The 23,049-nt window shown below is 46.3% G+C and overlaps 2 protein-coding genes across 22 annotated transcripts in view; one reads left to right on the top strand and one right to left on the bottom strand.

The window, feature by feature from the left end:
* The window catches only part of BOC (BOC cell adhesion associated, oncogene regulated), a 265,756-nt gene extending 248,830 nt beyond the window's left edge, over nucleotides 1–16,926 (top strand). For 14 of the 18 annotated variants that reach the window (XM_059921145.1, XM_059921147.1, XM_059921144.1 and 11 more), the window contains 11 exons: nucleotides 1,120–1,282; nucleotides 1,690–1,800; nucleotides 2,163–2,369; nucleotides 3,643–3,824; nucleotides 10,245–10,350; nucleotides 10,616–10,738; nucleotides 12,906–13,127; nucleotides 13,882–14,117; nucleotides 14,299–14,375; nucleotides 14,858–15,051; nucleotides 16,141–16,926. In XM_059921145.1, coding sequence (XP_059777128.1) covers nucleotides 1,120–1,282; nucleotides 1,690–1,800; nucleotides 2,163–2,369; nucleotides 3,643–3,824; nucleotides 10,245–10,350; nucleotides 10,616–10,738; nucleotides 12,906–13,127; nucleotides 13,882–14,117; nucleotides 14,299–14,375; nucleotides 14,858–15,051; nucleotides 16,141–16,328 — 1,809 coding nt within the window. In that variant the 3' untranslated portion in view covers nucleotides 16,329–16,926. The other 4 variants (XM_059921153.1, XM_059921154.1, XM_059921155.1 and 1 more) reach the window with 4 other exon arrangements.
* Nucleotides 16,927–19,986: 3,060 nt separating this feature from the next.
* The window catches only part of CFAP44 (cilia and flagella associated protein 44), a 121,816-nt gene continuing 118,753 nt past the window's right edge, over nucleotides 19,987–23,049 (bottom strand). For all 4 annotated transcript variants that reach the window (XM_059921131.1, XM_059921133.1, XM_059921132.1 and 1 more), the window contains one exon: nucleotides 19,987–21,116. In XM_059921131.1, the coding sequence (XP_059777114.1) occupies nucleotides 20,943–21,116 (174 nt within the window). In that variant the 3' untranslated portion in view covers nucleotides 19,987–20,942. The remainder of the gene's footprint in view (nucleotides 21,117–23,049) is intronic.

The following is a 23,049-nucleotide window of genomic DNA, read 5'->3' as shown; positions in this document are numbered from 1 at the left end:
TTTCTTTAAAGAGCCAGGAATTTGAAGCCATTAAAGATTAATCTCCAATGGTTACAGTTCATCCACGGTTTTTAAGTTCTAAGCAAGGCCTGAGGGCAGGAGCAGAAAAAGGAGGATTGAAATCCTCACTGAGCGGAGGAAGAGGGGGGGCGGCATGTACTTGTTGGGAACCTACTGTGTGCCAGCTTCAATGCTCGACACGTCACGTAAATCATCGGATTTAAACTTCAGAGTAACCTGAGAGGTTTTATTTGCTTCGTTTTACAAAAGAAAAGCTTATGGATCAGAAAGATTAGGGAACTTGCTCAGGGTTACACAGCTGGTAACCTGTGTGTGGTAAGAGACACAATCCAGATTTGAACCCAGGGTTTTCTGGCTCCCAGACTTCCTTTCTAGGGTAGGTTACGATTATGAGCTTGACCTCTGGAGTCAAGTCAGGGTTTCTGCGCTCACTGGCAATGTGGTCTTAGACAAATCACTCATCTCTCTAAGCCTTAGTCTCCACATTTGTGAGGTGGGAACAATATTAACACCCATCTCTTGGGCTGTTGTCGTGGAAGCGCGTTATGGTGCATACGACGTGCTTAGTCGCTGATTTGCCAGCACATAGTAAGCGCTCAAAAAAATGTGTCCATGTCTATGATGCTGCTGCTTTTATCATTCTCATCATCATCTCATTAGAATATAAACTAAAGGTACTGTGTTTGTTTGGTTTAAACAGATCAAGGAGAAAGAAAGTTAAACAGAGAGGTTTTTACACTTGATCTTAGCCAAAAGGCCGAGAAGCCATAGGGAGGTTTTTAGAAAGAGAGAGAAGGTCTTTGGAGAAACTCTCAGCAATGTCAGCTGGGCCTTTTGACCCTCCCCATGGAGTTTTTTCTTTGATGAGATCATTAGATGAGGGATCAGGGGGCCTGACTTTATTGTCCCAGCGAGGATGGATGTCCCAGAGCCAGCGGGAACAGTCTGCCTTCTGTAGGGCCACCTCTCCCCCAACCTGGCCCATTCTCCCTCCCTTTCTTCTGTCCTCTTGGGCTCAGTTCTGCTTTCCTTGCAACCTACAGCCCACCTGTAGCTCCAGGCCAAGATGCCGGTCCTTATACCAGCCCCCTTCTCCAGCAGGTCACAAACTCCTCTGACGACTGGACCATCTCTGGCATTCCAGCCAGCCAGCACCGCCTGACCCTCACCAGACTCGACCCTGGGAGCTTGTATGAAGTGGAGATGGCAGCCTACACCTGTGCAGGCGAAGGCCAGACGGCCATGGTCACCTTCCGAACTGGTAAGGGTCCAGTGTTGCCCCCAGCTTGGGGTTTCCATGGGCCTGAGCAGTCCTACCAGGCCAGGTGGGAGTCCTGCTCACCTTGCCCCAGCTTTTCACCTTGAACTTTATCTTCCTTTCAGCTCCTGCCTCCCTCTGGTCTGCATGCGTAGGCTGAGGTCCCACCTCCCATCAGGACAGGCACCAGCTGGCCTCTGGCATCCCTTTGCCCCTTTCACACTCGGGGGCCACGTGCAGTCCCATGACCGTCAGGCAGAGCTGGAAATCAGACCACACTTCCAGTGTCCTCTATGATTTCCATGGTCTTGTCAGACCCCCTGGCAGAGCTTCAGGCGGAAAGGACTGCGTGGAAAGAGAGACCTAATGCACACTCCCTCTCGTTCTGATCTCAACCCATTTCTACCCAGGACGGCGGCCCAAACCTGAAATCATGGCCAGCAAGGAGCAGCAGATCCAGAGAGATGACCCCGGAGCCAGCCCCCAGAGCAGCAGCCAGCCGGACCACGGCCGCCTGTCCCGTAAGCCCCCGGCAGCCCCGAGGGCGGGGGTGACGAGCAGTCAGAACTGGAACCAGGCCCACCGCCTCAGGACGCTCGCTGCTGCAGGTTGAATGGGGTCCCGGAGTCCTTGTGACATTTTCCTGGCCTCTCCCCAGTTAACCACAGCGAGGAGATATGGATTGGAGCTTTTCAAGGGCTCCTCCCAGGAGAGAGTGACCCAGAGAGCCCTAGGAAGATCTGACGCGGCCACCAGGGGGTGAGGGCTGTGGGGTGAAGCCGGCCCCCATCAGGAACAGGCCAGGTCTAGTCACATTACAACCATCTTCTCATCATGTCCTTTCCTCCCGCTTCCTTCCTCCCTTGGGTATGGTCTCCTGCAGCCCCAGAAGCTCCAGACAGGCCCACTATCTCCATGGCCTCTGAGACCTCAGTGTATGTGACCTGGATTCCGCGTGGGAACGGCGGCTTCCCCATCCAGTCCTTCCGAGTGGAGTACAAGAAGCTGAAGAAAGTGGGGGACTGGATTCTGGCCACCAGCGCCATCCCTCCCTCCCGGCTCTCGGTGGAGATCACAGGCCTAGAGAAAGGTAGGGCCCTGGCCGCTGCCCTCCCTGGTCCCCCGGCTGCCCCTGGCCCCCTGGAGGAGAAGGGAAGCTTCGGAGGATCTTCTCTCTGCTCGTCCTCCACCCACCACCAGGCCTCTGTGGCCGCTCTTGGTCGTGTTACCTCAGTCCCACAAGCCCTTCCTTCTCCCTCCCTCTCTCCATAATTGGTCCCAAGCCGTCTCCTGTGTGGTTCCTCCTTTTTTTTTTTTTTTTTAAACTTTTTATTTTATATTGGAGTAGAGTTAACAATGGTTTGTTAGTTTCAGGTGTACAGCACAGTTATACATATATCCTTTTTCAAATTCTTTTCCCGTTTAGGTTGTTACATAATATTTTTTTAAAAACTTTTTATTTTATATTGGAGTATAGCCGATTAACAATGTGTAGTGATAGTTTCAGGTGCACAGCAAAGTGACTCAGCCATACATATACCTGTATCCATTCTCCCCCAGACTCCCCTCCCATCCAGGCTGTCACATAACATTGAGCAGAGTTCCCTGCGCTATACAGTAGGTCCTTGTTGGTTATCCATTTTAAATACAGCAGTGTGTACATGTCAATCCCAAACTCCCTAACTATCCCTCCCCCGCCCCACCCCCCTTCCCCCCTTGTCTTGTCAGTCTGTTTCTGTTTTGTAAGTAAGTTCATTTTTATCATTTTTTTTTTTTTTTTTAGATTCCACATATAAGGGATACCATATGATATTTGTCTTTCTCTGACTTAACTTCACTCAGTATGACAATCTCTAAGTCCATCCATGTTGGGGCAAATGGCATTATTTCATTCTTTTTTATGGCTGAGTAATATTCCATTGTGTATAAGTACCACATCTTCTTTATCCATTCCTCTGTCAATGGACATTTAGATTGCTTCCACGTCTTGGCTATTGTAAACAGTGCTGCAGTGAACATTGGGGTGCATGTATCCTTTCGGACCATGGTTTTCTCCAGATATATGCCCAGGAGTGGGATTGCAGGATCATATGGTAGCTCTATTTTTAGTTTTTTAACGAACCTCCATACTGTTCTCCATAGCAGTTATACCAATTTATATTCCCACCAACAGTGCAAGAGGGTTCCCTTTACTCTGTGTGGCTCCTTTCTAATGAGGGTAGGAGTGCTTGAGTCCTTTAGGGCTTGCTTTTGGGGAAGGGCTGCCCAAAAGATCCCTCCAGGTCCTGAGCCTGGATGGGCTGAAGGGGAGGCAGATGGATGGTGTCTCCCAGCCCCCAGGTTCAGTGAGTGTCTCTCCCCAGGCACCTCCTACAAGTTCCGAGTCCGGGCTCTGAACATGCTGGGGGAGAGCGAGCCCAGCGCCCCCTCCCGGCCCTACGCTGTGTCAGGCTACAGCGGCCGCGTGTACGAGAGGCCCGTGGCAGGCCCTTACATCACCTTCACCGATGCCGTCAATGAGACCACCATCATGCTCAAGTGGATGGTAAGTGGCCTGGCGCAGCCAGCAGCAGAAGACGGTGCTGAGCTCCACGTTGGGCGGGAGCTGGACGCTGCAGCCCGGGCAGGAAGGAATCACCTTTCTCCCTTGGCTCATCCTAGGCTGCCACCCCTTTAAGTGTTCCTCCACCTTCGTACCTGGGAATTGGGCCAGAGGAACTCAACCTCACAATACCCGGGAAGCTTCAGAGGGGACTTAAGTCTTTGAAGAAATGACCATTTGTTTCTTGTCTCCAAAAGTTGGGGACTCCTAGGCTAAATAAAATAATGAGTGATCGCTACAGCACTGTCCAGAGAGCCTTGGGGAGATCATCAGAAATGTTTGTCAGGGTCTCCAGTGAATTTTTTATTAATTTTTATTGGAGTATGGTTGCTTTACAATGTTGTGTTAGCCTCCACTGCACAACAAAATGAATCAGCCATACACACAAAGATATCCCCTCCTTTTTGGACTTCCCTCCCATTTAGGTTACCATAGTGCATTAGGTAGAGTTCCCTGTGCTATACAGTATGTTCCCATCAGTTGTCTGTTTTATACATAGTTTCAATAATGTATATATGTCAATCCCAGTCTCCCAATTCCTGCCTCCCACCCCTTTCCCCCTTGGTATCCATACATTTGTTCTCTACGTCTATGTCTCTATTTCTATTTTGAAAATAAGATCATCTATACCATTTTTCTAGATTCCACATATATGCGTTATTATATGATATTTGCTTTTCTCTTTCTGACTTAACTTCACTCTGTATGACACTCTCTAGGTCCATCCCCATCTCTACAAATGACCCAATTTCGTTCCTTTTTATGGCTGAGTAATAGTCCGTTGTATATATGTACCACATCTTCTTTATCCATTCGTCTGTCGATGGGCACTTAGGTTGCTTCCATGACCTGGCTATTGTAAATAGTGCTGCAATGAACATTGGGGTGCATGTGTCTTTTTCAGTTATGGTTTTCTCTGGGTATATGCCCAGCAGTGGGATTGTTGGGTCATATGGTAGTTCTATTTTTGGTTTCTTAAGGGACCTCCATACTGTTTTCCATAGTGGCCGTATTAATTTACATTCCCACCAACAGTGTACGAGAGTTCTCTTTTCTCCACACCCTCTCCAGCATTTATTGTTTGTAGATTTTTTGATAATGGCCATTCTGACCAGTGTAAGGTGATACCTCATTGTAGTTTTGATTTGCATTTCTCTAATAATTAGTGATGTTGAGCATCTTTTCCTGTGTTTGTTGGCCATCTGTATGTCTCCTTTGGAGAAATGTCTATTTAGGTCTTCTGCCCATTTTTTGATTGGGTTGTTTGTTTTTTTGATATTGAGCTGTATGAGCTGCTTGTATATTTTGGAGGTTAATCCTTTGTCAGTTGCTTCGTTTGCAAATATTTTCTCCCATTCTGAGGGTTGTCTTTTCGTCTTGTTTATGGTTTCCTTTGCTGTGCAAAAGCTTTTACGTTTCATTAGGTCCCATTTGTTTATTTTTGTTTTTATTTCCATTACTCTAGGAGGTGGGTCAAAAAGGATCTTGCTGTGATGTATGTCATAAAGTGTTCTGCCTATGTTTTCCTCTAAGAGTTTTATAGTGTCTGGTCTTACATTTAGGTTTTTAATCCATTCTGAGTTTATTTTTGTGTATGGTGTTAGGGAGTGTTCTAATTTCATTCTCTTACATGTAGCTGTCCAGTTTTCCCAGCACTGCTTACTGAAGAGGCTGTCTTTTCTCCATTGTATATTCTTACCTCCTTTGTCATAGATTAGGTGAGCATAGGTGCATGGGTTTATCTCTGGGCTTTCTGTCCTGTTCCATTGATCTATATTTCTGTTTTTGTGCCAGTATTATCCTTTTTTTGATTACTGTAGCTTTGTAGTCTAGTCTGAAGTCAGGGAGCCTGATTCCTCCAGCTTCATTGTTCTTAAGATTGCTTTGGCTATTCGGGGTCTTTTGTATTTCCAAACAAATTGTAAAATTTTTTGTTCTAGTTCTGTGAAATTGCCACTGGTAATTTGATAGGGATTGCATTGAATCTGTAGATTGCTTTGGGCAGTATAGTCATTTTCACAATATTGATTCTTCCAATCCAAGAACATGGTATATCTCTCCATCTGTTTATGTCATCTTTGATTTCTTTCATCAGTGCTTTATAGTTCTCTGAGTACAGGTCTTTTGCCTCCTTAGGTAGGTTTATTCCTAGGTATTTTATTCTTTTTTTGCAGTCGTAAATGGGATTGTTTCCTTAATTTCTCTTTCTGCCTTTTCGTTGTTAGTGTATAGGAATGCAAGAGATTTGTGTGTATTAATTTTGTATCCTGCAACTTTACCAAATTCATTGATTAGCTCTAGTAGTTTTCTGGTGGCATCTTTAGGATTTTCTATGTATAGTATCATGTCATCTGCACACAGTGACAGTTTTACTTCTTCTTTTCCAATTTGGATTCCTTTTATTTCTTTTTCTTCTCTGATTGCCGTGGCTAGGACTTCCAAAACTATGTTGAATAATAGTAGCAAGAGTGGACATCCTTGTCTTGTTCCTGACCTTAGAGGAAATGCTTTCAACTTTTCACCATTGAGAATAATGTTTACTGTGGGTTTGTCATATATGGCCTTTATTATGTTGAGGTAGGTTCCCTCTATGCCCACTTTCTGGAGAGTTTTTTTATCATAAATCAGTACTCAATTTTGTTGAAAACTTTTTCTGCATCTATTGAGATGATCATATGGTTTTTATTCTTTAATTTATTAATATGGTGTAGCACACTGATTGATTTGCATTTTTGAAGAATCCTTGCATCCCTGGGATAAACCCCACTTGATCATGGTGTATGATCCTTTTAATGTGCTGTCGGATTCTGTTCACTAGTACTTCGTTGAGGATTTTTGCATGTGTGTTCATCAGTGATACTGCCTGTAGTTTTCTTTTTTTGTGATATCTTTGTCTGGTTTTGGTATCAGGGTGATGGTAGTCTCATAGAATGAGTTTGGGAGTGTTCCATCCTCTGCAATTTTTTGGAAGAGTTTGAGAAGGATAGGTGTTAATTCTTCTCTGAATGTCTTACAGAATTCACCTGTGAAGTCATCTGGTCCTGAACTTCTGCTTGTTGGAAGATTTTTTTTTTTTTTTTTTTTTAATGTAAGGGCTTGGGTGCTCTTATAGCTACTTTATTTATTTATTTATTTATTTATTTTTGACTGTGTTGGGTCTTCGGTTCGTGCGAGGGCTTTCTCTAGTTGCGGCAAGCGGGGGCCACTCCTCATCGCGGTGCGGGGACCGCTCTTCATCGCGGTGCGCGGGCCTTTCACTATCGCGTCCCCTCCCGTTGCGGGGCACAGGCTCCAGACACGCAGGCTCAGTAGTTGTGGCTCACGGGCCCAGCTGCTCCGTGGCATGTGGGATCCTCCCAGACCAGGGCTTGAACCCGTGTCCCCTGCATTAGCAGGCAGATTCTCAACCACTGTGCCACCAGGGAAGCCCTGTTGGAAGATTTTTAATCACAGTTTCAATTTTATTACTCGTGATTGGTCTGTTCATATTTTCTATTTCTTCTTGGTTCAGTCTTGGAAGGTTGTACTTTTCTAAGAATTTGTCCATTTCATCCAGGTTGTCCATTTTATTGGCATATAGTTGCTTGTAGTACTCTCTTACAATCCTTTGTATTTCTATGGTGTCAGTTGTAACTTCTCCTTTTCATTTCTAATTTTACTGATTTGAGTCCTCTCCCTTTTTTTCTTGATGAGTCTGGCTAATGGTTTATCAATTTTGTTTATCTTCTCAAAGAACCAGCTTTTAGTTTTATTGATCTTTGCTATCGTTTCCTTCATTTCTTTTTATTTCTGCTCTGATCTTTATGATTTCTTTCCTTCTACTAACTTTGGGTTTTGTTTGTTCTTCTTTCTCTAGTTGCTTTAGGTGTAAGGTTAGGTTGTTTATTTGAGATGTTTCTTGTTTCTTGAGGTAAGATTGTATTGCTATAAACTTCCCTCGTAGAACTGCTTTTGCTGCATCCCATAGATTTTGGGTCATCGCCTTTTCATTGTCATTTGTTTCTAGGTATTTTTTGATTTCCTCTTTAATTTCTTCAGTGACCTCTTGGTTATTTAGTAGCATATTGTTTAGCCTCCACGTGTTTGTATTTTTTGCAGTTTTTTTCTCGTAATTGATTTCTAATCTCAGAGCATTGTGGTTGCAAAAGATGCTGACTATGATTTCAGTTTTCTTAAATTTACCAAGGCTTGATTGGTGACCCAAGATGTGCTCTATCCTGGAGAATGTTCCATGAGCACTTGAGAAGAAAGTGTATTCTGCCACTTTCGGGTGGAATGTCCTATAAATATCAATTAAGCCCATCTTGTCTAATGTGTCATTTAAAGCTTGTGTTTCTTTATTTATTTTCATTTTGTATGATCTGTCCATTGGTGTAAGTGGAGGGTTAAAGTCCCCCACTATTATTGTGTTACTGTTGATTTCTCCTTTTATGACTGTTAGCATTTGCCTTATGTATTGAGGTGTTTCTATGTTGGGAGTATAGATATTTACAGTTGTTATATCTTCTTCTTGGATTGATCCTTTGATCATTATGTAGTGTCCTTCCTTGTCTCTTGCAATAGTCTTTATTTTAAAGTCTATCTTGTCTGATATGAGTATTGCTACTCCAGCTTTTTTGATTCCCATTTGCATGGAATATCCTTTTCCATCCCCTCACTTTCAGTCTGTATGTGTCCCTAGGTCTGAAGTGGGTCTCTTGTAGACAGCATATATATGGGTCTTGTTTTTGTATCCATTCGGCCAGTCTGTGTCTCTTGGTTGGGGCATTTAATCCATTTACATTTAAGGTAATTATAGATATGTATGTTCCTATTACCATTTTCTTCATTGTTTTGGGTTTATTCTTGTAGGTCTTTTTTTTTCTTCTTGTGTCTCCCTCCCAGAGAAGTTCCTTTAGCATTTGCTGTAGAGCTGGTTTGGTGGTGCTGAATTCTCTTAGCTTTTGCTTGTCTGTAAAGCTTTTGATTTCTTTGTTGATTCTGAATGAGATCCTTGCTGGGTAGAGTAATCTTGGTTGTAGGTTTTTCCCTTTCATCACTTTAAGATATGTCTTGCCGTTCCCTTCTGGCCTGCAAAATTTCTGATGAAAAATCAGCTGATAACCTTATGGGGATTCCCTTGTAGGTTATTTGTTGCTTTTCCCTTGCTGCTTTTAATATTTTTTCTTTGTATTTAATTTTTGTTAGTTTGATTAATGTGTGTCTCGGCGTGTTTCTCCTTGGGTTTATCCTGTATGGAACTCTCTGTGCTTCCTAGACTTGATTGACTATTTCTTTTCCCATGTTAGGGGAGTTTTCAACTATAATCTCTTCGAATATTTTCTTGGCCCTTTCCCTTCCTTGTCTTCTTCTGGGACCCCTATAATTCAAATGTTGGTGTGTTCGATGTTGTCCCAGAGGTCTCTTAGACTGTCCTCAATTCTTTTCATTCTTTTTTCTTTATTCTGTTCCTTGGCAGTTAACTCCACCATTCTATCTTCCAGCTCACTTATTCGTTTTTCTGCCTTGGTTATTCTGCTGTTGATTCCTTCATATGTATTTTTCATTTCAGTTATTGTGTTGTTCATCACTGATTGTTTGTTCTTTAGTTCTTGTAGGTCCTTGTTAAATGTTTCTTGTATTTTCTGCATTCTATTTCCTAGATCTTGGATCATCTTTATTATCATTGCTCTGAATTCTTTTTCAGACAGCTTGCCTATTTCCTCTTCATTTATTTGGTCTTCTGGGAGTTTACCTTGCTCCTTTGTCTGCAGAGTATTTCTCTGTCGTTTCATTTTGTCTAACCTGCTTTGTTTATGGTCTTCTTTCTGCAGGCTGCAGGTCGTAGTTCTTCTTGTTTCTGTTGACTGTGCCCTGGTGGGTGAGGTTCGTCCAGGGGCTTGTGCAGGCTTCCTGGTGGGAGCGCCTGGTGCCCGTGCTCTGTTGGGTGGAGTTGAGTCTTTTCCCTCTGATGGGCAGGGCTGCATCAGGTGGTATGTTTTGCAGTGTCTGTGAAATTAGTACAACTTTAGGCAGCCTGTCTACTGATGGATGGGCCTGTGTTCCTGTCTTGCTGGTTGTTTGGTGTGAGGTGTTTAGCACTGAAGCCTGCAGGCAGTTGTGTGGGGTCGGGTCTTGGTGTTGATATGGATATCTTCAGGAACACGCACGCCAATTAATATTCCCTGGGCCCAGGAATTCTCTGGTGTTCCAGCATCCTGGACTCTATGTCCCCACCCTGGAGGCCCAGGCCCAACCCCTGGTCGGGGTCTCCAGTGAGTTTTAAACTCTAGGCCAGGGTAAAATTTCCATCCACCAGTGGTTCTGCTCACACAATGATTTCTCTGCTCCATTGTCAACTTGTTTCTTCTTTCTTCCCTGTAGTATATTCCAGCAAGTAACAACAACACCCCAATCCATGGCTTTTATATCTATTACCGACCCACGGACAGTGACAATGATAGTGACTACAAGAAGGATATGGTGGAAGGTGAGAAACACGTGTGTGAGATAGTTTTCTCTGTTGGCAAGGGGCTCTAGGAGTTGGTGAAAGTAGAAAATGTGGGCTGGCCTGCCCCACATCGTTGGCTCTTTCTTGACACACTTGGGGTCATTGAGTTCATAAACCCACATGCTTCGTTCCATGGTGATGGAACAACAGGAACATGGGTGGGCACCTAGAACATTGCCTCCAGTGGGGGCCAAGCAAGCCACATGCATAATCATCACGCTGGCTCTCTCTCTGTCTTTCCCAGGGGATAGATACTGGCACTCCATCAGCCACCTGCAGCCAGAGACCTCCTATGACATTAAGATGCAGTGCTTCAACGAAGGAGGGGAGAGTGAGTTCAGCAACGTGATGATCTGTGAAACCAAAGGTGATCTCTTTGGGTTCTCTGATCTCCTCTTGCTCTCCTCCCAGCAGACTAGGGCAAAGTCACTGCTCTGTGTGCCATGCTGGGTATCTATTCTCCAGAATGACTCCTTATTTTCCAAGTATCCCCAAACTTTGTCATCTTAACCCTTCTCTTCCTTTGCCTGTGCTTCGTATTAAGTACGAGTGGGCTGCCATCATGACGGTTTCATGGAGCTTGGGAATTAACTCACACATGAACTCACGGGTTAGAACCCACTCTTAAGTTGGGAGCTTTCTATAAACACTTTATTCCTAGAGTAACATTTGGTACTCACATTGGTTAGTTTACTTAATTTAACTACAACCCCATGGGAAAAGAAAGAAACTGAGCATCAGGACATGCTATACCTTGACCAAGGTCACCTGGTCAAGGTGGAGCACACTTTGGGCCAAGTTTTTCTAACTACAAGCCCAGACTCTTTCCCTGAACTAAAACACGTTAAATATATTCATATAATAACTTAATTTTTGCACATTGGTCAAGTGGATAGATATCATTTCCATTTTGCAAATACTGAAAGGTGTATTGCAAAAAAATGTGATCAGGAGAAGATCCCAAAGGAACAGGGATGGAGCCAAGAAAACAATCCATTTTCCTGTCATGGCAACATTCTCTCTCCCGTGTGCTCTTCCTGCCCTCTTCTGTCACGTACAGTGGAGTGAAGGGGCAGATGCACACACAGCCAGCAGGCCTGTGTCAGGGGACACACAGAGTGCCCGGGGCAAAGAACAGAGACTTCACACAGCCTTCACATTGGTCTTCTGGAAGGACTGAACCTTCAGCAGGGTGGAGGGAGTGGCCTGGGGAATAGGACAAGCCTTCACGTAGCTCCACGTGGTGGGAGTATGTGGCACTAGAAGGATGAGAGAGGGAAGTGCTCAGGGAAGAGGCCAAGGGCATCAGGGACCCTGTGGGCTGTGAGGTGGAGAAGGGTCATTGTTGGATTTGTTTGTCAGGAAGGGTCACTGGTGACTATGCAGGAATGGGCTGAGGGGAGAGGACCGGGGCTTTGAAGGAAAGGTGAAGAGAAGGGGTGGGTTTGAGCCTCTTTTCTGAGGGAGCGTAGGGAGGACCAGGGACTGATAGTGTGTTGAGGCTGGTAGAGAGTGAAAGGAGTTCAGCCTAAACCTTGAGGTTCCGAGCTTGAAGAACCACACAGGTGGTGGTGCCATTTATTGAAATGGGGAAAGCCAGCAGGGAACTCGCTTCCACAAGAAAGGAACAACGTGAACCACTTGGAGGCGTACCTGAGTCTGATTCTTCTGAGACGTTGAAATGCAAGTGTCCCGTGAGGGAAGCAGGTCTCCTGCCCAGGGAGGACCCTGGGTAAGGGTATTTGGCGGTCACTGGGATGTAGGCTGAAATCATGGGAATAGAGGGAAGAAGAAGACAGTGTAGACTGAGAGGGACCAGGAGGACTTCTCAGTGTCTGAGGCAAAGACAGGAAGAAGAGGGCAAGAAGAGAGAAATGTAAGCAGCAGCAGTCAGAGAGGTTACGGGAAACCCAGAAGACTGTCGTGTCAGAAAGTCAAGAGGGAGGACGGCTGCGAAACGGAGTTAACAACGTCAGATACATCCTGATAACAGCAAAAGCCAGATGCCGAGGTTGCCACCTCGTAAACTTTTGGATTGGCATTTCTCTAGCACTGTCAGTCCTAGTGAGCCCCGAACCCCATCTCCCTGCTCTGCACCCCAGCTGAGACCTAGAACTTCACATCTCTCGATGCGCCCAGGAATAGCAAATTCACAGGGAAGTTCTTCCATTCCCAGTTCTTTTTGGTTTCATGTACTTTTTATATTTTCTTCCAAAAGTTCCCCAGCTATGCTTCTAGAAAACCCCTACACCACTTCTGCCCCCAAAGACCCAGTCTGCCCCTAGTGCTTGGTCCACAAATATCTCAGGGTGTTTTTTGAAGTATGAGGCTCAAGTCTCTTCAGCGACGCCCAATTTCACATTAGATGTCAGTTTCGTGCTGAGCTTGGACACCACACTCATCTACCAAAGGCCCTGTCTTATAAGTTTGACCCCATTTCTCACACCCATGGAATCAGGATATTGTTTTCCTATTTTTCATGAAAGAAATATCAAAGAAATAGAGGCTGAAGTGAGTTTTGTCCCAATTAACAGCCCGGAAGTCTTCTGGTCAGCCTGGTCGACTCCCACCCCCAACTCTGGCCCCACCTCAGCTACCACCCCATGAAACCATAGAGCGGCCGGTGGGCACAGGGGCCATGGTGGCCCGCTCCAGTGACCTGCCCTACCTGATTGTCGGGGTCGTCCTGGGCTCCATCGTCCTCATCATCGTTGCCTTCATCCCCTTCTGCTTGTGGAGGGCCTGGTCTAAGCAAAGTGAGTGGATGATCCTCTTCAACACCAAGGGGAAGGAACCTGGGGCGGGGGTGAGGGGAGGAGGGGTCTCCCAGTCCCTAAGGAGGCCTCTGCCCAGGGCAGGATCCCAGGCGCCCTGCTTCACACTCATGGGAGCTCAAGGTCCTGGTGCGTCCCCCAGAGGGCTTGGAGAGAGTCGGAGAACGCTCACAGGTGGGGCCTTCCCTTCGGCTCATAGACCTTGGCAGATGGAGAGGATGAAGTGGGAGTTAGTCTGTGTTCTCTGCATCCCTGGAGCTCAGCACTTAGCTGGCTCTGTGTTCTTTTACTGTCTCAAGCTCTGACCACGTACTCATACTTTCAGTTGACCCTGCCTCTTCCTGCTTCTTTGGGTCTGTGGCTCCCTTGAGCTTTCCCCCTAATCCTGGGTTAATCTGATTTATCCACTAATTTCTGCTTCAGATGGCGACACATCTGGTCAACTTGCTTCATTAAATATTGCTCCTTCTGTTCACTTGCCACTTCATTCTCCCAAATCCTGATCCTGTGTCTCCTCTCCCTACTGCAAAAAAAACGTCTAGATGTTAGGAAGAAGTGGGTGACAGGAAGAATTTTCCGAGAGAGAGAATATTCTCTCCCCTGGCGCAATGTCAGCTCCCTGCCCACCTCATTTGACCTTAAGTCCTCAGGAGTTTTCTGAGGTCCACGTGGGACTTATTCAAGCTGCCCCAGGCCTCCTAGACCTAAGCACAGCTCTATCCTTCTGTTCTTCCAGAACATACAACAGACCTGGGTTTTCCTCGAAGTGCCCTTCTGCCCTCCTCCTGCCAATACACTATGGTACCACTGGGAGGGCTCCCAGGCCACCGGGCCAATGGGCAGCCCTACCTCAGTGGCACCAGCGGACGGGCCTGTACCAACGGGGTACATGTGAACAGGGCCTGCCCTGCAGCTGCCATGGGCTACCCGGGCATGAAGCCTCAGCAGCGCCGCCCAGGGGAGCTTCAGCAGGTAACGCAGTTCTGGGGGTGTGGGCGCGCAGGGACGGGTCACCATGGAGGGCGTGGCCGGGCCACCTCCTGAGGCTCCCTCCCTTCTAGCCTCTAATCCCGGGCTGCTGGGCCTGCTCAACAACGAATGGGGACGTTCCCCGGACTCTCTGATGTGACCCTCTCGTTACTCGTTTGGGCAGCAGGATGACACCTACAGCACGCTGAGGCAGACCGTTCTTGGCAGTGGATGTGACCCCCCCAGTCACCAGATCCCCAGGTACCCAGGCCCCTCCCCGCCTTCCACCCCTGAGCCCCAGCGCGCTCTCTCTCGCTAGTTCCTCAAACCCAGCGTCAGTCACTGAGAGGTGAGCACTAGTGCTTCCCTCACGATCCCCTCATCTGACAAACTGCTCCCCTGGACTCTTAGCGTAAGGGGGTCTGTGTTTGCAGTTATGATGCCTTATTCTGCTCAGCAGTTCCTCCCTCACTTCTCAGGCCAGAGCAGCCCCGCCCAGCTGGCTCTGCCCATAGGCCCCACGTCCTCTCATATACTCAGGACACGCATGGAGTCAAACGGAAGGAGACTAGAACTGCCTGTGGAAGCGATGGTGTGGCACCTCTTGATGTCCAAAGGGGAGCAGCCCCTGCCCCGCCTGAGCCCTGCCCAGCTCTGCTGCCTCAGACGGGAGCGGCCAGGGCAGTGGGATCCAGGCCCACGCTGCCCCTACCTCACCCCTCCGCCTGGTTTTGTGCATGCAGGGCTCCCAAGTCTAACCCGGACGAGGGCTCGCTCTTATACACACTGCCCGATGACTCAGCTCACCAGCTGCTCCAGCCTCGGCAGGGCTGCCACCGCCTCCAGGAGCAGCCAGCAGCCACGGGCCAGCCCGGCATGAGGCGTGTACCCCAGGGTGCTGGGCTGGAAGCCACGTGGGACCCTCTTTTCCACCCAGGTCAGTGCTGAGGGCAGGGCGGGCAGTTGAACAGGCTGGGGACGGGGTGAAGTGTAGGCATCCACAACGCGGGAGTGACGTGCAGGCGGGGCGAGAACCGTCCCTGAAGGCGGTGCTTGGTGAGGACCATCCACAGCTTGTATATCCGAGATGGGGGTGCAAAGGGGAGCTGGCCACCTCCTTCCCTGCTGAAGGCCCAGCAGATCTGCGGGGAGTGTCAGGTGGGTCCGACATGGCAAGCTCTGTCCTCAAAGGCTGAGAGAACGGGCACTTCTCCATTTCAGAGAAGGAAGCCCTCTTGGTCTCAGCATTTCAAGGCCACTCACACATTCCCGCCGCCTCTCGTCACACTAAGAGGCACTCTCTAATCACTCTGAAGTACCTTGCTTTGTTGGGTCTTGTCTCTTCATTAAGGAATGAGGTCGCATCCATCATTAAGCCAAGTTCTCACATCATCAGAACTCTGTGCTTCCACAGGACTTTCCCTCCAAGGGACTCGGTGCACAGCGCGCCCAGCCCGCTGTCCTTCTCTGTGCCCATCTTTTTGATACCTGGCTGGGCACAGGCTGGCTCAGAGAATTAGCTGGTGTTTCTTAGCCTCCACGGTGTGGCTTCCGGGTCACATGCAGCTCCCAGACGCTGGGAGATGAAATTCTAAGACAGGTACCTCCTAGAGCCAGACCCCAGTAGCATCCACACGGGACTCCCTCCATCGGGGGCCGTGAGTCGTGAGTGGGATGGTCATGGCCAGAAAGCATAGCAGAAGGTTGAACTAGCAGCCCACACCTGGAGAGACCAGAACTTTCTTGCACAGTTCCTGGGCTCAGCTGACTTCATCTGCCCCTGGTTACAGGGTAGATGCATGAGGGTCTCCACGCTTTCACCACTGGAATGTGCAGGGGGGACGTGGGTAAGAAGTGGCCCATACTTAGAGGGAGTGTAATTGTCCTTGCTGTGGTTGTAGGTCTCTGTCCCTCCTCTAAAGCCAGTAGCCAGCTCCCGTCCCAGAGAGAGGCTGACCCAGTACTGCTGAGCACTAGTTCCTGGTCAGTCTGGATTCTAACGTTTCCCACTTTTCTCTCCCCTCAGGGCCCCGGTGCTGCTTGGGCCTCGTACCGGTTGAAGAGGTGGCCAGTCCTGACTCCTGCCCTGCGGGGAGAGGAGACTGGTGTCCCCAGCACCCCGTGGGGGCCTACGTAGGGCAGGAACTTGGGATGCGGCTCTCCCCCAGCCCACCAGTTCACGTGTCTTTCGAAACACCACCTCCTACAATTTAGGCAGAAGCTGATATCCCAGAAAGACACTATATATTGTTGTTTGTTTCTTTAAGAAAGAGAGGAAATTGGTATTTATTTTTCTATAATAGCCATATTTATATATTTATGCACTTGTAAATAAATGTATATGTTTTTATAATTCTGGAGAGACATAGGGAATCCTCCCCTCTTGAGGTCTGAGGTGGGAAGCAAAGAAGCCGCAACGGAACAGGAGTCAACGGGGAAAGAGCAGCACAGACTGAGGAGGCAGCCCAGCCCGTCCCTTAGACCCTCCGCCGCTGCCTGGGCCCCTGCAGGAGGCCCACAGAGAAGCCCGTGGAAGGAGGACTCCTAGGCACACTGTCCACAGTGACTGCAAGGGAAGGGCCAGGGCCATGCGATCAGAGGCTGCAGCCACCCGTGACAGTGGCTGGATCTGGTGCTACAGGAAACGTTTTCCCAAGATGCCCGTGAGACTAGACTAAGATGTGTATAGTACTATAAGCATTAACAAACCTTCCAGAATCAATAATCTGTGGCAACATAGCTCTGTAAAAATAAACACTGTGATGTCTAAATAAATGTTTAGTCTTCCCTGTAACCTACAGCTTAGTCATGTAGAGTCAGCATTCTCTTTCGATGTTAGGATTCAGTCTGAGTATTTGAAGAAACATCCACTTGTGATGTTTTCAGATCCATCGAGGAGAAATCTGGAAAAGGTAGCCAATGTTTCTAATTTTGTCTTTTTAAATATTGACTCTCAGTTGTGTTCTCATTAATGCAGATGTGTGGTAACTGTTTAGTCCAAGAGGGACACAGTGTACAGTGGGCGAGGAGAAGCAGATTCGCCGTTCCCTGACCGGACTTGAGGTAAAGCTTTGGTCAGATCGGAAGGAATGAGACTCATCTTTTCTATACAGGTGTGTGTTGAAGACTAAGTATTTTCTCCAAAATGCCATTTCGTGAAGTGCTGTGCTACAGGTGAACATATGGTGCCTGGTAAAATTCACTTCCCTTCTTTCCAAAGACACAGCGACGTGGCCAGAGCAGTTGACTCACTAGTTGTTTAAAATCAACATTTACTCACTGCCGTCCAACCACAGGATCACCCTTTGTCCGGGCAAGTGGAAGTAGATGGAGGCTGAAGCTTTTTGCTTAGAGCCCTACCACACTTTAACTGTTTACAGGAGGGAAATGTACCTTCTAGATTTCAGTAAAGTTGAGTTACAGATGAAATGCCACTTGAAACACTTAATCCTGTTCCGAGTCATCAGTGGCAGACCCTAGCTTCACACTCCAGTCACAAATTGAATAAAGTCCTAGGCAAGCCCCAGGAGGTGATTGATGGTCTAGGGCAAGTGCGCCCTCTGCTGGCCAGAAGAGATTCCTGCACCCTTTCTCCATCCAGCAGCTAAATTGGAACATGGTTTTCAGAAAAGCAGTATTTTAAAAATATTTCAAGAAATGAAATGAAGGACTGTAGGAATATGGAAATGATAGGAAAGGAGACGTAGAGCAGGGAAGAGAAGAAATAAGATATTGTGACTTCAGACACAATCTGGCATCAAGGGCCTAGAGGTCACTTCCAGGAGGGGGACAGATCTCACCTCTCAGATCTGAGCTATAACTCAACTTCTAGCCCATTGGCTTTAAAAAAAAAAAAAAAAAAACAAAACTCCCCTGTTTTTTTAATGCTTGATGATACCAGTGGTTGGCAAAGTAAGTTTTGGTGAACTTTATGGAAGTGGTATGGTTCCAGTGCTGTGCAGAAAGCAGTTTTATGTGACAACAGTGCTTTTAGCTCTCAAAAAAAAAGCCTAGGAATGAAAAAGCACTTCTAAGGCAGGTTAAATGAGATAAATGTGCATATTTACTTTAGCCAATTGCAGGAAAGGAGGAAAAGGTTAGGCATCAGGCCTTTAAATTTTAGCCTAGAAAATGAAACAGCTTAGATATTCAGTTTCATTGCATCTTGCATTTCTTTAGATTCAGGTTAATTATTATAGTGCCTTTTAAAAATCGGATTCAGTCAGCAATGGCTATATAAATTAATCAAAAGGAAGAGTAAGACCTAGTTGGGCAGGAGCTGGTGGTGGTGCGGAGTTCAGCTCATGGCTTGGGACAGCCCAACAGGACAGGCTGAGTCGGCAGGAATGAGTAACTCCTTTTCCTGTGAAGTTCTGCCAGAGGGGCTGGACTCTACAGTTTTCCTTTCAATGTTGAGATTTGATGATACTATGGACGAGGGTTCAAAGTAGCCAAGGGGCATTAACAGTTGATCTGCAAGTAACTCAGGCTGATTTTTGGCCTCTTTCAAAGGTGAGGCCGCCTTCTCTAAGGGCACAGCAGGAGGCAGAGAACAGTTAGATCAGGAGACTAGGACAGCTTTCCATCCACCCCCAGCCAGGGCTGCACCCTGGTGCTCTCCTGCTTGATATTAAACCTCCCAAAGACTCAGATGCTATAGATTCAAGACTAAGCCTGGGATCAATGAAATGAAATGAAAGCTATCATCTTTCTCTCTTATCTAATTCAAAATCAAAATGAATTAACTGTATTGTCAAATCCCAAACATGCTGTATGAAAGCCTAATATTGTAAACTTTAGTGATTTTTGTCTAGTTCAGTTTGGGAAAAAGTAATAATCCTGACTGGTTTTACTCTAAGAGAGTTGATAGACACATGGAATCCTTGAGACATGGCTCTTCCATAGACTAAATTCATTCTTGCTGCAATTAGAATCACAGGATTTCAGAATGGGAAGAAGCCTCAGAGCTTATCCAGATCTCTCATTTGTCTGATAATGAGGCCCAGGAAAATAATGTAATTTTTACCTTAGCTGTCACCACAACAAGGGGATAGTGTCTCCTCCGGGACCACCCACTGTATCCAGGCGGTCGCTCAGGGTCGTAGCCAGCCAGCCAGTGACGTAAGTTTGGTAGTAGCCCTTCCTGCTCCAGCCAAGCTTCAGATAGACGCAGCCCCAACTCACAGCTTGACTACAACCTCGTAAGAGACCTGAGCTGGAAACACCCAGCTAAGTAGCTCCCAGCTTCCTGACCCTCAGAAGCTGGGTGAGATAGATAATGTTGTTTTAAGCTATGTTTGGGGGTAATTTTTTATGCAGGAATAAATAAGTAGGTAAAACACTCAGAACTATGACTAGCACATTTTTTTGAAGTGCTTGAAGGGCACACATAGTTTAGGGCGTACAGCAGAGAATGTGATGATAAAGGGTGCTCTCCAGTAGAAAAGCTGCTACATCAGAGTTCTGTGGTGATAGGCACAAACAGTAAGCTATTTGGACCTCTCAAATAGGAGAATGAAAGGATCTTAGAGACACAATAGGCCAAGTGGCCGCCTGTAACATACATATATATTCCAACATACAAAAGAACCCATGTCCTGTCTATAATTTTGGGGGGCAGATCAGCAGGCTAGCCACAGGTTAGGAAAACTTGACCTTGCTGAGGTCACTTTCTACATTGGTGCAATATTGCCTTCTTTACCTTTCCTTTTCGGTAACCAATTCATATTCTGGGAAAGCCTCAAGGGAGTAGCTCATTAAAATGGACCCATAGAGCACGGAATTTAAAGTGCTATGTTCTATTACTAACAGGAATCCAAATATCACTGAAATCATTCTTAGATGATGAATTCTACTGACTACTTACCCCCAAACCAAAAGAATACTCTCAAATTAGTTTAAATGTTATGTACAATCAAAAGTGATTATTAGAGTTGATCTCTCAGTGATGGAATCTATTTCATTACTTCCTGATCTATATCAAAAAACCAGCAAATGACTCAAGTAGAAACAGAAAGAAAACGGCACAGGACATGAGAAACTATAGGAAATACTTAGAACACTGGTGGAGTTGCAGAAACGTTCAGAGAAGAGCCTCCTTCTTAACCATTTTGCAAAACAAACACACTTCTCTGCTCCACCCAGAGCTGAGGAGTTTGCTAAAACTATGGGTGACTCAGGAAGCTGATTATTTTTTTGCTTTATGCCAGTCTAAAGCAAACTGCTCTGCTCTTTCTGTCTGCATTTCCTGAATCCCGACCCCTCAAATAACTGCTTTATGAAGTTAACAATGTCAGAATTCTAAATTGCATTTCTTTTTCTCAGATATTGTTGGCAAAATAGTTTTTTTTCTCTTGTGTCCTCTCAGAGAATACCTGATAACATCAAAGTTTATTTTCCAAGGATCCAACGACCAAGAAAAGGAAGTTTTCTCATAGTTTGCTGAATGATCGATTTTCTTGCCAATGGCTAAGAATTCAGATAACCAAAAAACAAATTTCCTAAAACGGGATATATTACCGACGGTTTCTGGCAATTTGAGGTAACAGCCTCCTAAGACTTCATATTCGACCCAGTTGGTTCCAAACACATCTGCAATGGTTCAGTTCAATAATAAGTAGCTGTTGGGTGCTGTAGTCAGTTTTAAGATAAGCAGTTGGGGGGAAGTTGTTAAAACTACATGACTGGATGTGGTTTTAGACTTTCAGATAAGTTCACTTTAAAACAGTAGGATTGTTGCAGGCGACAAGGAAACAGAACTTCTGTTGAATTAAGTGTCAGAAATCTTGGCTGGATTTGAGAAAAAAGCAAACTTAGGGCCCACGGGCTTCATTCATTCTCTTGTGTAGAGTGAATTGGGGGGAGAACAAGGCCACCTTTCTTACGCAAAAGAGCAACCTCTTCCTTTAAGGCCAGAATCCTTTCGGCCTGGACGTGGATCAATTCAGTGACCTTCTCTCTTGCCACAGTGTCTGCTTTCCGGGGGCCCTGGAAGGCGTTGCCCTGTTGAGAGAAAACACCTCCCTGCTTTAAGCACCATTTGGACTATGGAAACACGCCTGTCTTAATTTGTCTTTTAGGTGTGCCTGACTTAAATAGCCATCGCTCCTGATTTTAAGAAGCCTTCAAGTCCTCCACTGAAATCCTACCATTGGAAAGGTGTCCCTTTGAGCTAATAAGCAACTCTTAAAATGCAAATCCCCTTTAGAGGGTAACTCATTAAGCTAGCTATCAGTCACTCATACCCTACAGGGCTCATCGCTGGAATTCTAAAAGGCCAGATACCTCCTTTTCCTATACAGCCCATATCTTGTTTTCCAAAAAAGAAATCTTTATTCCCTCATCTGATTTCTTCCCCTGCCCAGCCAATTCCTGCTCATGTTTCAGACATCATTTTTAGGGAGGATTTCTTTACCCCATGGGCTGGGTTAGGATTCCTGCTCTATGTTCTGTCAAATCATCCATCACACATCATTGTAGCTATTAGACTGAACCATTGGAAATTTGTGACATGTGACCATTTTTTAACCTAAAAAGTAGCCGTTTCATATGGTTTGACCTAAGTGCTTGTTTGATATCTTTCTTGCCAGATCCTGTGCCTTAGAAATAGAGCCCAGAAGGCCTGGATCTCACCACTCCACCCAGCATCCGCCCTAGAACTTGTTACATAAGTAGATGCTCAATAAATCTGAACGTGCATCAAAGGAAGGGACATAACACCCAGTATCTTCTCTGTGCCAGGTGCTTCGTGTCTGCGACCTCACGTGATCCTCACAACTCAGAACCAGGTGGTGGTATCCCAATTTTAAAGATACAGAAACTGACAGAGGTTTATGAACTGGCCCAAGTCACTATAATATTAAGGACCGGAAGCAGGATGAGAGCCGGGTTCCCTGAAGCCAAAAGCCCAGGATCTGTCTGTTACCCCACTTACTATGGCAGCCCTTCCTCATAAGTAGGGGTTGTCATTACCCAGTACCTTCTTGCCTCTTCTCCCTTGCCCACCTTCACTTCAGGGGCTGTGAAAACTAAACACTAACCTTAGCCAGTTTCTTTTCCAGCTGGGAGTGGCTAAGTAGACGTAGCAGAAGACATTTGCTTTCTTAATGAAAGGGACACAAGAGACTGGCATTGGGGCAGCAACCACAGAGCTGGGGCAGCTGTCTGTGACTCTGAAGGAAACTTCAGTCACTGAGAGAGTCACAGAGATACTGGCCCTGACATCACAGCCCCACTAAACTAAAACCCCTCAGTCATCTCCTGCAGACTTCTTGTTAGGTGAGGAAAAGCACCCCTATTTGTTTAAGCTACTCTCCAAAAGTGGGGCTTTTGGTTACTTGTAGCCAAATGCACAGCCCCTCATGCCCAGTCAGTCCAGACAGTCACTCTGAAGTCACCTTAGCTTTTCCCTCATTGTCTTCACCATATCCAAACAAATTTTGGCTCTTCTTATTTTGAAATGTCTTTGACCCTTGGTTTTTTGTCCTTACCATCTTCATCCCAATCCAAGCCTAGATTGTTGTAAGAGTAATAGCTATGGAGGCAGACAGCCCTCAGTTTAAAAACAAACTTCCCATTCACTGCAGCTCTGTTTACAATAGCCGGGACATGGAAGCAACCTAAGTGTCCATCAAGGGATGAATGGATAAAGATGATGTGGCACATTTATACAATGGAATATTACTCAGCCATAAAAAGGAATGAAACTGAGTTATTTGTAGTGAGGTGGATGGACCTAGAGTCTGTCATACAGAGTGAAGTAAGTCAGAAAGAGAAAAATACCATGTGCTAACACATATATATGGAATCTAAAAAAAAAAAAAATTGGTTCTGAAGAACCTAGGGGCAGGACAGGAATAAAGACGCAGACGTAGAGAATGGACTTGAGGACACGGGGAGGGGGAAGGGTAAGCTGGGACGAAGTGAGAGAGTGGCA

The sequence above is a fragment of the Balaenoptera ricei genome, chromosome 4 (genome assembly GCF_028023285.1).
Source record: "Balaenoptera ricei isolate mBalRic1 chromosome 4, mBalRic1.hap2, whole genome shotgun sequence".
In the NCBI taxonomy this organism is placed as follows: Eukaryota; Metazoa; Chordata; class Mammalia; order Artiodactyla; family Balaenopteridae; genus Balaenoptera; species Balaenoptera ricei.
The sequence above is the reverse complement of the archived record's forward strand: the minus strand, read 5'-3'. Positions and strand labels throughout refer to the sequence as shown.